The 14,595-nt window shown below is 51.2% G+C and overlaps 1 protein-coding gene across 1 annotated transcript in view; it reads right to left on the reverse strand.

Annotated features, from left to right (window-relative positions):
- LOC107210315 (podocalyxin-like protein 2) overlaps window positions 1-5,309 on the reverse strand; it is a 32,046-nt gene extending 26,737 nt beyond the window's left edge. Inside the window, exon 1 of the mRNA XM_015640987.2 lies at window positions 5,203-5,309. Within this exon, the coding sequence (XP_015496473.1) occupies window positions 5,203-5,251 (49 nt within the window). The 5' untranslated portion in view covers window positions 5,252-5,309. The remainder of the gene's footprint in view (window positions 1-5,202) is intronic.
- Between the last annotated feature and the right edge of the window lie 9,286 nt (window positions 5,310-14,595).

Raw genomic sequence — 14,595 nt, forward strand, 5'->3', positions numbered from 1 at the left:
ACTTGGACTTACCTGTCTGTCACCACCAACTAGCAGAGCCTGCAGAGGGAGAACCAAAGCACACTTGCACAATGGGTACCAGGGAGGGAGGTCAGAGCACGGTGGTATTGCCAACAAAGCAGCCACAAGAATGTCCATCTGGCCCTGCTACCGTTGACCTTCCTTTCAAGCCCACCCCACAGGCAGGAGCTACCCAACAATGTTATTTCCTAGGAGAGCTGGGTCAGGAATGGGTCATTTACTGATAATCAGTTAGGACAGAAACACAATGACCAGATGAGGGAAGCATCTGCCAGGGATATTCCCTCCCCCAGACCACTGTGCCTGGAAAGGCCAGGGAGCAAGGCCCAAGGGCAGAGAGGAGAGAGGCCCCAGGGCAGAACGGTCAACGGCACAAACCACTTCCAGAACATAACAAAATGCAGGGTAATTTAAATAACAAAAAAGGATCCCAACCACGGCCAGTGGAGGAAGAGATGGCAATGTTGTTTGACTGAGGGATGTCCAAGCTGATTCCCACACAGTCACATGGAGCCTCTGCACTCCAAACCCTCAACAACTTGCACAGGGAAGCATATGGGATGACGGTGTATCAAACCAAGTTCTCACACAGAGCCTTACTGCTGCTCTCCCACACTGCACTAGACTACTTACACATCCAGCCATGGCCCTAATCTCAGAGATCATTTCCAATTAGGGCTTCAGAAAACAAGATCAGACTGCCATCCTCCTCTGGTACTGCCAGCAAGCAGGTCCCTTACAGACTGTCCCTCTAAAACCATCCACCTTCCTGTGTCTCCAGCATATTTTAGAAAGCAATAGGAAAAGCACATGGTATGCAGGGAGCACATACACGAGAGCGACAAGGCATTACAGAAGAAGCCCTTGCAATGGGACAGCTCTTTAGAGGGATGTTGTGCCAGCACCTTTAAGCTTTTACAGCTCCTTAGAGCAAGAATAATGAGAGCTCCAACACCCAGCTGCAAGGAGTGCGTGACTGCAAGTACTGGGTGGGCACTACCTCACAAAGAACTGCCAACATCTGCTCCCTCAGTATTTCAGCAGAGAACATCCACAGCACACAGGTCCAGGTATATCCATGGGAAACAGCACAGCACTGCCAGGGGATGCACCTGGTTTTGCAGATAATTGCAGATGTGCCCTTTGTCAGCACTGGGGCCTGGTGTCCAGGGGTGCTGGGCATCCTCATCCCAGTGCCAAGATGTGTCTGGTCTCCTGTCCTCAGGATCTGAAACATCTGGACTGCTCTAAACACCTCCACCCATTTGCACACAAGAGACTCCATGCAAGCAGGTCACAGACACTCCAACATGCCTGCCTGTCCTCCCCACTCTGCTCAGCCATTCATGATGGGAGTCACAATCTCACTTGGTTTCAGCCTCCCAGCCTGTTTGCCTTCACTCCCTCCCCAGATTGTCTCGTAGCCTTCACACCTCCCTCCTCTGCTGCCGCAGCGTCTGCTCTCCTCCACAATTCTTGCTATTGACAATGGCAGCTCCCAGCTCGGGGCCAGAGGAGATGCAGCCCCTGGGAAAACAGCATCGAGTAGACAGTTCTACACAGTAGAAGTGAATTTTCTTTCCTCAGTTATCTTTCATAGGCTTCTTCAAACAGCCCACAGACCTCCAGGGGTTAACAGACCACGGGATGAAAGCCACTAATCTAAGAGAAAAACCACAGCCCACAGACTTCTTTGCCCTCTTGCAGATCCAAAGCATTTCATCTGTCTCGTCAGATGGACTGTGCTTCCTCTTCTCACTGTCCCAGCCTGGACTATGTACCCCACAGTGCCCACTCTGATTTCCAGCACACAAAGAAAGGCTCATGCCTGCTTCTTCTGCAAAGCCCCCCTGCCCAGGCAGAGCAGGCAATACCTCAGGTGCCTGAGGGACTTCCTTTGAGAGGTGGTTGCCCCTCAAAATGTAACTGAAACCTTTTACACCCCAAAAGGTCTTTAAATCCCCTGGTACAACACTGAGCACAAAATGGTTACTCTCCACTCCAGCCCCTGCAGCAGAGCAATGACAACCACCCTGGCACGCACTGCGCCCCCGAGAGGCTCCACTCCCCAGCCTCATGTATCCTAGGCAAAAAAAAAAGCTCATGCAAAGGTTTGGTGGTCCCAGGGCACATATATTGGTTCTGACTACCTTCACAACACCAGGCAGGACAAGAAGGGCCATGGCTGCAGTTGGCATATAGAGGGAGGGCTGCAAAGCTGGTTTTCCAACACTAATAAATTGACCCCAGCCAATAATGTACATACAAAGCCTGGTAACCACAACAGGGCTTCACCAGGCACAGGTACAGTCAGGGACTCATCTGAGCCCCAGCAGGATGCACCTTCCTTGCCAGCATCCCTGGCTCTCTGAACAAACCAACACGTGTGTTTTCTTGCCCTTGGTGCAGGCTGTGCTCGTGTGGCTGACAAACAGCCTCTCTCCATTCTTTTGGGGTTGCATGTTTCAATAGTGCCCTGGTTTCAACAAACAGCCAGCAAGAATGAGCCAGCTGACCCAAGCACCAGCTGTGAGCCGTGATGCACCCTCCTCCAGCCCCTCTGCCCCAGCCCTGCAGCGGGGCTGTCAGTGCTGCTGATTGCCCAGGTACCCACAAAATGCCACATCTTCTACCAGTGCAGAGTGAGTGAAAAAACTTCTGTGCACTCTGATCTGCTGCTCGTCGCCAGCAGCCTCCCCTTGAGGGCTTAATGTGGTTATTTCTACCCCTGATGCCTGTAATTAAATGAACATTTCCTTATGGCAGTGAGGCAGCCAAGGAAAAACTGACTACAGGGAATTTTCATTCATCCTGATCTATACTCCCTCATCTCTGGCTTGTTCACACAATGCTAACAAGACATCTTCTAAGCAGGCAGAAAGAAAAAAAAAAAAAGCCCTTAAACAGCCCACATGCAGACAACCACCTGGGGAGACAAAAAGAGGAAGGACACCAATTCCGTCCTTCTCCCCCTGCATAATTTTTCTACTTGGAAAACCAAAGGGGCTCAGATACCCTGGAGCCCGGGGAGATGTTTCCACACTCTGCAAACAGACTTGTGCTGCCCAGCAGTCTGATGGGACCCTGATGAGGCACATGTCCAATTTCAGCAAATCCTGCAGGTCTACGGAGGCTCCAAGACCAGGGACACATGGGGAACATCACACAAAAAAATGCAGCTCTCTCTGAGGTATTAACTGTTCCTGTCCTGTGGGACTAGAGAAGTGAGGCCAGAGTGCACTGAATTATTTCAGACTTGAACTGATCCTGAACCACTGAGCAAAGCTACTAACCAGAACAGAGTTTGATGTACAAATTCCTAGGAGTCTGCACCTCCACTTCTGACCTCCCATCTAGGTAGGAGCCCAGTTGTCTGGGGACACCTGGCCAACCGAGTCCAGCCCCACAGTGCTGCCACATCCCACCAGGATTACAAATTTCACTAGATTAGGAACTGAGCTGTCCCTGGGAGCTGCTCCTCGCCTCCCACCCCTACACCTCTTCCTGCTAGGACGGCAGAGAGGATCACAGGGAAAGCCAAGGACCAAATCCTCTGTATCACCACCAGCTGGACAACAGTACTAGAAAGTTTCTAGCAGCCTCAGAAGAATAGGAAGCATATCCTCCCCTCAGCACAGCACTACCAGTGGTGGTCCTTTTGGCTGCCACATTTTAAAACCACCATGAGGTTCATCTCCCTCCTGTGCAGAGCAAACACAAGCTATGGGGATGGGGTCAACCCTTGCTGGCAGATTGGCAGGGTGGGATTATGTCAGCTCTCCCCCTCATGTCTTACACTCTTCTCCGGAGGAGGCAGAGGTTTGGCTGAATTTGGGGACAGGGGTTTCCTCTGAGATGTGGCTGAGGAACCTTTGCCAGCTGTGCCAAAGGTTTTCCCTTAGTTGGACAACCTGCCTAAAGGAAGCCACAGAATTGGCTTCCTCCTCAGCTCTGGAAAGATTTATTGTGTCTGTGCCACAGAGTGTTGGCACAAAACCCCAACAGGTTTTCAGATCCATTTTGCTCTTTAAGCTCACTATTGTTTGCAAACCTAAAAGGCTTTATCTCTCCTGTTTAGGGAGCCCCAGAAAAGAGAGGCTCACAGCCCATGGACAGAGTGGCTCTACAGATGACACATTCACCCACGAACATTTTCAGGAGACCGGGATAATAAGAGAGATGTGCCAGGGGACAGGATGTCACTGTATCACAGCCTGGTCGTGCTGGAAGACAGTGACTGGTTGGTAAGTCAGCCCTTCCCTCCCTGTCAGAATGACTCAAGACAAAGACTCCCCCACACTTCAAATGTCCCTGTTCAGAACTCCTGTTCCACACTAACCAGATTTCTGTACAAAGGGATGGATTAGGGAGAAAGAGGGCAATCTCAGCCTCATGGGTCTTTGGGGGATCCCTTTGTTGGGAAATTTCCCCAGACTATTTAAAAATAGAACCAGAGCCTTCATAACTATTCCGAGTATAATTATTCCTGCACTTAATTGCCTTTCCCTGGCACCCTACCTCTCCTCCAAATTTCAAGAGAAGGCTCTTGGGGAATCGCAAAGCAATTTTTGGTGGCCCGTTCTTTGTATCAGTTTCGCGGCAGTTCGCAAAAACACCACGACGCCAGACGAAGCCATCGATACCCAAGCGGGCGGTGTGGGGCAGCGCTGCCGCAGCCGAGGCTGGCCGGGCCGGGCCGGGCCGTGACCGCCCGTCCCTCGCCGCCGGTGCCCCAGGGCGTGCGGGTCCCCGCGGGTCCGTGCCGGCTGCTCCATCTCCGGGGCAGGACCCACGTGCCTGCAGCCCGCCATGCCCGAACACAGGGGCCCCGACAAGCCCCGGGGCAGACAGCGGCTGCCCCAGAGGGCTTTGATGCCCGGCTGGGGGGCAGTGCCCGGAACACGGGGAGAGCTCCGGGCTGGGAGGCTGGCAGCCGGCGCAAGTCCCGGCTCCAGGGATCAGCGGTGCCTGCCGGGAGCAGAGGGGTGATGGAGAGCTGCCCGCCGCAGAGGTCCCGGCGCCCCGGAGCATCCGACCCACGGTGCACCGCTCTTCCCCGGGGCGGGGGTGAGCACACCCGCCTCCCGCCGGGGGTCCCGGTGCCCGCGGAGGGGATCGACACCCACCCGCCGCCCAGCCCGCAGGGATGGCAGCTACTCCCGCCGCGCCAGCCTCACTCACCGGCGGCCAGAAGCAGCAGCAACGCCGGGGCCCGGTGCGAGGGCTGCATGGCGGCGGCCGCTGCCCTGCCGCACCGCCTCTTCACGGGGAGCGGGGCCGCCCCGCCGCCCGCCGGGCTCTGCCCCTCGCCGCCGCGCCCGCCCGCCGCCCGGCCCCGCACCGCATCCCGCCGCCCGGCGCCGCCTCCTCCCGCCGCCGCCGCCGCTCCGGGGGCGGGGAACCGGCAGGGGGGTCCGCACTGCCCGCCGGCTGCGCCGACGGAGCGGCGGGGCAGGGGCGGAGCGCAGCCCTTGCTTTGCTCCTAATTTCTGGCTGCGGAGCCCCCCCGGGGCCGGAGCCCCCCGGCCGCACGGCCCCGCACGCCGCCCCCGGTGCCCACAACGAGTGCCGGCGGCGCGGCTGCTTGCGCCGGGCACGGGTGATCAGCCCCGCCGGCGGCAGGGACACGGCTCCCGCAGGGCAGCCCCCAGCAGCCCCCAGCAGCCGCGACGGCCCCCAAAGCAGAGACCCTCCGCATCCGCCTGCTGACCTTTAGCTGTCCACGGCTGACGGAGCCACTGCTTCTCCCTCACCCCTCAGCTCCCACTTCATTTAATCACCTGGAAAAAGTTCTCCCGCTGGGAAAATTCGTTTCCCCACCTCTGGAGGCCATCAGGTCTAACCCCTGCTCAGGTGGGTCACCCACAGCCAGTTTCCTAGGATTGTGACCGGATGGCTTTTGGAGTGTGCCCGAGGTTGGAGACCTCACACACTCTCTGGGCAACTGTGCCACTTCTCAGTCATCCTTGCAGTAAAAATGTGTTTCCTGATGTTCTGAAGGAACCTCTAGTGTTTCGGTTTGTGCCCATTGCCTCTGGCCCTGTCACTGGGCACCAGTGGAAGGAAATGAGGCCCTGGATGCCCTCAGTATCTTTGTGGTAAAGGCACATCACTGGCTCACATTTTATGTGGTGTTGCCATGACCTCCTGCCTAGCAAGCTGGTTCCCAGATGGGTGGCCCCAGCATATACTGGTGCATGAGATTGTTCCTCCCCAGGTGCAGCCCTTTGAAAGCCTTGTTGAACTGCAGGAGGTTCCTGTCAGCCCATTTCTCCAGCCTGTCAAGGTCCCTCTGGATGAAAGTTTGACTCTCTGGTTTATCAAACAGATAAAGATATGCAGATCTTCCCAGTTTTGTGTTGGGATTCTGAACTCCACCATCTCATAGTCACTGCAGCCAAGGCTGCCTTTGACCTTCACAGCCCCAACAAGCCTCTCACTGCTGCCTAGCACGAGATCCAGCAGAGCATCTCTTCTTGTTGGTTCCTTTATCACTCAACACATCTTGAGGCTTGGGTCTTGCATCTGTTTTTTCAAGCTGGGGTCCGTGTTGGAGCCTCTGCCCTATCAGGGACAGCTGCTTCAACACCTGCTGGGAAAACCATTCCATGGTGTGTCACCACCACCATGCCCAAGACTGTCGCAGTGATACCAAGTCAGCTGATGTCCCCTTTTTCGTGCCCTTCTGTGCAAACTGCTGTGTCTGTAAAAAAAAAATAAATCTGTATTGCAGCAGTTCTTGGGTACAAGCTCTTGGAGCAGTTCTGGTGGAGAGCACAGCAAAGGAACACACCGAAAATCATTATTACAGCAAGAAGACCAACTGCTCCAATTACACTAAATTTCAAATTAAACACATCTTTAGCGGCCTCAGGGCACAACATTACAGTAAATGACTCAAGCAAGGGCTTTGTCAGACAGGTGCCCAAGAAATAAGGCTCAACAGATCCTGTAATACCACAGCAGTTGTGAGGGAACACGTGCCAGCTCGCTGCACTTCAACCCCTCCTGCCAGCTGGATGGGCTACAGCCATCCCACTCCCCTCCTGCAGGCCTACAGCATGTGGGAAAAGCTGTGCAACTCTTGGTTCAAGGCTGCAAGTATGATAGGACTCCAAACCAAAGGTGCCAAAAGCATATTGGTCCCTTCTCACTAGGCACTCAGCTCATGTTTTCAAGTTTTCCTCAGCAGTGGCTAGGAACTTTTCTCTTTGGTTTCCAAACAACTTCCTCATCACAGATTCTAGGGGGGCAGGGGATGCTAAAATCCAACATTGCAAGTTCTGACAGAGGAAACAGCTGTACTGTCACAGCCTCACCAAATGTCTTCATGCTTTGTGTTTGTACCATGTGCCTGGTACTTTGTCTCTCCCTCTCAGCATGCCACTGTGACAGCAGGACATAGGTCTGAAGGTGATCAGGATTTTAAATTCAAGCATTCTTATTCCTCAAGTAAGTGTTCATTAAAAACACTCCAGAGCCTTTATTTCCCTGTAATAAATTGATTTTTTTGTTGTTGTTGTTTGAAGAGTGAATCTCCTGAAGGAAAAATTGATGGTATTTTTTTTTCTGTCATGAACTTGCTGTTTTCCAGCAACTAGAGAAAGGTGTCAATGTGCCATAACCTGCTGAACTCTGTAATGAATCAGGCAGCCGCCTGAGGGTACTTGGTATTATTGATACTGACCTTTACAGCTCCTACCAGGCTGGTGCTGGCACAGGTCACCCCTCTGGGCAATTTCCAGCCTCTTTTTGCCAGCTCTTTCTTTCCATCATCCGCTCCAGTGCTGCAACTTTCTCCAGCATGACCAGGGCACGTAAGAGACTGGCTGCACCCCTTCCCCAGCGTGGCAAGGCAAAGCTGACAGGCTTGGACCAAAATGCTTGCTTTTGGCTTCTTTAAGACCACATCCATCCAGGGCTCTGAAAGTCCTTTTTTATCCCAGAATTAATGCAGCCCCCAGCCCCCACCAAGCAGGAAATGCAGCAGGAACTACCAAGCTGTCGCTTACCCATTAGAAGAGATAAAAACACTTTAGTGCACTCAGATTCTAGCCCAAGCATGGCATTTAATGAATGCTCTTGTCATTTTTCACTTTGTTGCTGGTAATTTGGCTGTCTTTGCGTGCAGGTGGCTTACTACAAGTGGGTAACTAAAAGCCTTTCAGATCTCCTGACCCTGCCACATCCAGCTCCCAAATCTCAGAAGCTCATGGTGCTCCCTGGATTTATTTTGACATTATACATCAATCTCAGACTGAGCAACAAAGGGGGAGTATGAAAGGAGAAGATACATCTTAGGCAAGAAAATTAAATAAAATTAGTGGCAACATCGATCAGCCAGGTCAGCGCTGCCAGTGGAGCAGAAAACAGCCAGCAAAGATGGGCAGCACCAACTTCAACCCAGCCCCTGCATCTCCATTTCACACTCCCTGGAATAGGTGCAGCTGGCTTGGCTTTCTTCTGAGGCATTGACAGCTTTATAGTCAAAGGCTTGTCATTTCTCATTTGATCTCCCTCCAGCCTCCCTACCTGGTGTATATTCTCATATGATGTTCAGAGCACTGGTAAAAGAGGCTTTACAATTGCACTAAATGCTTTTTTTTATAGCTGTTTCAAAGCTGTTCAGAAATTTTTCTTGGTATTACCATTATCTGTGATTTTCTGTTCTTCCCCAGAATTGTTCAATTTCACAGTTACGTCTGTTAGGCAGAATCAGAAAGCAAGTGTGTATTTTAGGCTGGCAAAACTGAAAATCCTTCTGCTGTCTCCCCCTGTGAGTTACTTTAACAGCTTTTGCCTTCAGGAAATTCAACCAGCTTTCCCATTTCAGTGTAAGGGTCGTATTTTGTTCCAAGATGCCTACAAACAAATACTACTGAGGTAGAGGAATGAGGTGATAGCTAAGGGAAAGAATTTGGTGCCTAAGACTTGTCAATTAAAAAGAAACTAACCACGAAGTCTAATCCCAAGAGAAATTTGACTTATTTTGAAACTCCACTTGAAAAAAAAGCAGCAACTCATTAACTTGAAATATGCTGGTGAGATGTTTTATTCCCCTAAATACAGCAAAACTGAGTTCACCTACAAAGGTGAAAGTGATCTATTGCCTGTGCTCAGCAGAGCAAGAAAGTAAACAATAAGCAAAACAAATAAACAGTCAGTTGTTAAGTTCTCACAGTGTTAGAAAATGCAAGATGTCACTAGTACCAGGAAAAGGGTTTAACCCTTCTTTCTTTGCCCACAGACACTTGTCAGGGCAACCAAAGGCGATCTGTGCCCATTCTTAGATCAGAAGGAAAAAATGGGCTGCTCCCACTACCTTGATTGCCTGCTCTTTGGGACAGAGGCTGGGTGACACAGCAGGCTTGTGGCACACCATGCAGTTTAACACAATCATCTATCAAGCTACGCAGCCTTTTGGCATCTCATCCCTCCAGAAAATTCCCTGCCTTGTCCAGCCCCTCCTTCCTTAGGCACAAGGAAAGATTTAACCTCTCTCTTTTCCCAGAATACGTGAATTTACTTCAGAGCCTCCGACAAGCTTTATATAAGCTCATTTGCTGACTTAGCCTTTTTAATTCTGGGACACCATGAAACATTTTGACGGTACCAAGCAGGGGCGGGTACCCACTCTCTTCCTGCACAGCCCAGGCATGCAGCCATTCTCTGGGCAAAACACACAGTTCCTGCTCTCATCCAAAATCCTGCTGGGGAAGAACTACAATAAACACACAGAGGAGTGACCTGGAGCAATTAATGCCTTCCAGGATAGGCTGCAATTAGAAGGGAATATATTCTGCTTTGTTTAGAGCCCCAGCAAGATTTTCTATATGTTTGAGCCTTTTTCATCTTTGCATTAGCTTGTTCCCCTTAAGGGACAGCACACTGCCCACCTGGACACAGTGCTGCTACCAGCCCTGCTTCTTTCCCTTCCCCTGTTGTGAAGTGCAGGGGAAGAACAAGCACAAGTTGTGCTTTACTTTCCCCGTTTCCACATGCCCCTGCTGCCTCCCATCCCTAAAGGTTTGTGTTTCTCTCCTCACCAAAGCAGAGCTGATGGCTGCGTTAATAGCCACTCTGACAGCAAACCTCAGCAGATTCCTAGAGGGCAAAGCAAAAGAGAGCTATATTGAATTTGATTAAAAGGCCAGAAAAACCTTTAACAGAGTCACCTGGGGCAAGGAGGCAGGTAGTTCTCTAGCTGAAATCTCACCCAGGATTCCTCAGAGCCCAGGGTTCCTCGCTCAGGGGAATGGCAACCAGGTCACATTGCTCGGTCACAGCTGGCGTGCAGAGGGATGGTCAGAGCCTTCCATTTACACCAGCAGGGACTTCTGAGCCCCCAGCCAGGAAGGAGGAAGGAGTACATATATTTGGGGCCATTAGTATCGTTTAATCTGGTCCTCTGTATAGTTTAGAGAGCTCCTTTATCTCTGTGTTGAGCTTATCAACTCAGACAGTAAGCAAATTACTTTCTGGAACAGATGAAAAATCTACAGAAGTGGAGATGTCATGAGGGCAGCAAGCCTCAGCTCTTCTAAAGCTTTTGACTGGGGCAGAAGGACAAGCAAGATAAAGCCCAGTAAAGCCAAGGGGTTGATGACAAGGCACAGGAGGTTTAGTCTTAGCTCTGCCTGGTTTAGAGATATGACCAGAGCCTGAAGAAGTTGCTGTCAAACTCTCATTGTCCCAGGTTTGAGGAGCACACATCAGGGAGCTAAGCACAGCAGCCAGCAGGACAGGAACCCCAGTACCCAAGACAGGTGAGCAGCTGGGAGACAACACCCAGATTCAACCAGAAGCCCAGATCCTCAGAGAAGCTCACAGTGATGAAGCCAGGCCAACACCAAACCAGTCAGTCCCTAGGTCAGGGTCAAGCTCTGCTGATGGCAGCTATCATGCAGGAATCACTTGGCAGTTCATAGCAGTAGAAGATGACCAGATCAGGAAGGCAGTCCATGGATCATAGCCCAAAGCAAGGGGTACTTTGAACAGGCACAGGCAGACATAGACTAGTATTCCCCTCTGAAAGCCTACATAGGCCCCAGGCTGAGCTTAAATAGAGCACATAGGGCCATAGGTGAGGATAGAGCCCCAGGAGAGCCTGGCAATTAAGGCTTATTAGTACCCTCAGAGCCCAGACAATTATAAACCTCTCTCCTTGAACAGTGACTTAAGAAGGTGAGGGGGAGTTCTTATCTTTTAATGGGCAAGGTATCTTCACTGTGTGGAACCCAGAGGTAGTTTATAGCTTTTCTAATTAAACTGAAAAGGCTAATGTCGTCTTCAGAAAAACTCTTGCTATTTTAATAGCTGACTAAGCTGGAATGTGGGTATGTATTTTCAGAATGGAGGGATCAGCCTGTACCTGAAGAGGGCTGGTAACTCTTGACTCTGAGAAGAGCCAGTCACTGACTCATAGGCTTTATTGGTACTCCTACATATGTGTTTCTATGGGATTTAATGGGACTAAAGCTCTTCAGTATCTTTTAGGCAGGACAGTTATTGTCAGATCTCCCTGAGCACTAGATCACCCAGAGAAGAAACTTGGCATTTCCTCTGGGTTCCCCCAACAGCCTTACCTCTCCTTTAGAGAGAAGTGACTTGCAGAATGAACAGAAAGGAGCACAAGCCCTTTCCAAGGTGCTTTTGCTGTAAAAATGCAGAGCTCAGCAGTCCCTTAAGGCTGCTCACAAATGTTCAGTAGAGGCTGAGGGGCATGCTGGATGGCTGGAATCCTTGGCAGACCAGCGCTTCATGATAATGGAGACATTAAATCAGTGATGGCAGCAAGAACTGCATAATAGATGCAAAATACAGCAGAAGCCTGATCCAATTTTGGCACTGCCTTGTTAAGTAGAAAAGTGTTTTAGGAGATGGAAAAATACTAGGAAGTTCAGAGTGCATCCTCATTGCAGCACAGTAGGAGATGTAGCTGTTTGCAGAGATTCACCTGTATCTGTGGATACACATTGACTGTAAACATATTCCCATGCTGTGTTCACATGCTGGAATTCAGGTGACTTGGGGTCAACAAGGGCAGAGCTGTAAGCACCTGAAACAGCCCTGCTGGCTGAACTGCAGCTGGCTGGAATGCACCAGGGTGGGAAGAGGCCACTATCCAATACAACTGCTGCATCCTGAGCACCATCACACTAGGAAAGTTCTTATCAACCAGACTCCAGACAGCTCTTTAGTAAACGCAGCAGCGATGGACAGAGACAGTTCCAGCCAAGGTCTGGCATGGGAGAAAGTGAAACACTGCTGGTCCAGAAATACTGTATATGCTAGTTTTTCCAAGAGACTTTGGCATTAATTTGGGGAAAACCACACATTAATCAATGTAGAAGTTCACCTATTCAAGGGGCATCTGCCATTTGACAGGCAAACTCAGAAACACCCGCTGCCACACTGGATAGGCCCGTGACTTGCAGTTGTCATGTGTTGGTTTGTGATCACAATAAAGGCATAAGCTAAACTCTGCTAGTACAAATGAAAAGCCCTTTTTGGCAATCTCTCTCTCTCCCTTTTTCCCAGCTCACACATGCTGATTGAATAGCTGGTATCTGTGGGCACTTGCTCATACACCCCAAGCAGGTGCAGTGTTTGTGTGTGCTGTGTGTTTGCTCCATGCTGAGCTGAAGTCAAGCAGCTTATTATGAGATGCAGAGAGCCCTGCTGCTCTCTCAGAAGCTTGCACACAGCATGTTCAGATTAAACTGGATCAGGATCTGGCCCATCATGCCCTTTTCAAATCCAGATGCTCTTTGAAGCCAGCCTTTGCCAGCAACCACAGTCCCAAGGGAAAGATGACCACAAGAAGGGACACCACTTGTCTCTATAAAGCCCTGTCTCCTTTACAAGAAGCACCTTTATTACTTTCCATGTGAGCTCAGGCATAGCCTGCTGTGAACAGACCTCACCTCCCCCAGACTCTTGCCTTTGCCCCTGGCTGCCAGGGGCACTGTGCAGTTTCAATCATAGCAGCAAGAAGCCAAGTGCACAAGCTTGGCTAAACTCAAGGTTGTCAGGGGAGCAACTCCTCATTTCATGAGTGTGGCTTGGCTTGCCGAGCTCCAGAGCCCTGCAGCAAAATCCTCGCTACGTTCAGCAGGAACAAGGCTCCTGGCAGGGCAGTCCCTGCTCAGAGCAGCATGTTTTCACCCGCCTGCACCCCTGTCCAGACCAGACACCTGATGCTGTCAACAGCCAGAGCTTGCTCCAGGGAACCTGAAAAGCTCAGTGGCCGTGAGAGGAGGAACATGCCTTCAGACTGGCATTAACACTCCAGTGAGCAGCTGATGCCAGCATTAGCAAGGGCGCAGCTGCAAGAATTCATTGCGCTGCTGGATGCTGGCAACACAATGGTGGGAGGGCACAACTGCCTTTGTGTTGAAAATTTGGGAGACAGTGAGTAAAATGACAAACAAGTGATTCCAAAAATGGCACCTCTCTGTTGCCACTGCTCACTTCATTTGCCAAGTGAGGTGGGACCAGAGCACAGGAGGCAGGAGAAAGCTGTGAGACAAACCTGAATGGTGCCTATCAACATCCCTGTCCAGCAGCAGGGCAAGGAGTTGGGAAAATCGGGAGTCCCATCCTGTTCCCGTGTATCTCTCATGGCTTGTAGTGACATTTGGCCACCTATTTAACTGCAGGTCACTACAGGCATAGCAGAGGCTTTACAAGGTTGCAAGGGTTTAGGAAGTATCTTCTATTTCTCCAGTAGGACACAAAGCCTCCTCCTCCTCCTGCACCCAACATTCACTGACACAAACACACCAGTTTGCTTGACAAGATTGTTTCATCCCTTGTTATTTCTGGTTTTTCTCTCTCAGGACCTGCCCCAACAAGGTGTGTGGGTTCCCACAGAGCTGGCAGTGTGCGAGTGCTTGCAGCTGCTGTTCCCAGGGACAGTCTCTGTGGCCTCTGGCATTAGGAGGTAAGGTGCTAACAGCTGTGTCCCTGAGGAACCACACTGGACCTCACCAGGCAGCTGCAGGCACACAGCAGCTTGGCCATCCCCAACACAGACCCGGTCCAGGCCCACGTTCAGGGGCAAAGGCTTGCTCAGGCAGGGAAGGATACCAGGAAGCGTCTCCATGGGCTGCCTGCAGAAAGTCCTGGTAGACAGAGACCCAGTAGGAAGGGAAAGAAACAGCCAAAGCAGTTAAACAAATACACAGGAGGGAGCTGGCAGACAGAGGAGGCAACATGCAGAGCCAGTTTCAGGCTGAGAGTCATGTGCTCAGCCCCCAGCAGGGCTCAAGCACTGCTGGCTCCAGGCTGGGAGGACACAGGCACACACATCATTGTGACAAACCCCACAGTGTGGGCGTGGACAGCCAGGGACACCTCTGCAGCAGCCAGCTCACAAATTCTCCTGAGCTCAGGCTGGAGATGCCTTAAGGTCCTGCAACTCCAGCCAGGAAAAAGCACATTCACTGCAAAGCTCAGCTGCGTCCTGGAGAGGGGTTACTGCTTCTCCCAGACTGGAATTCAAGTGGCAGCCAAGGCATGAGATCAAGGCTATCTAACCCAAGTGTGTGTAAGGAAGGGAGATGAGAAATA

The sequence above is a fragment of the Parus major genome, chromosome 12 (assembly GCF_001522545.3).
Source record: "Parus major isolate Abel chromosome 12, Parus_major1.1, whole genome shotgun sequence".
Classification (NCBI taxonomy): Eukaryota; Metazoa; Chordata; class Aves; order Passeriformes; family Paridae; genus Parus; species Parus major.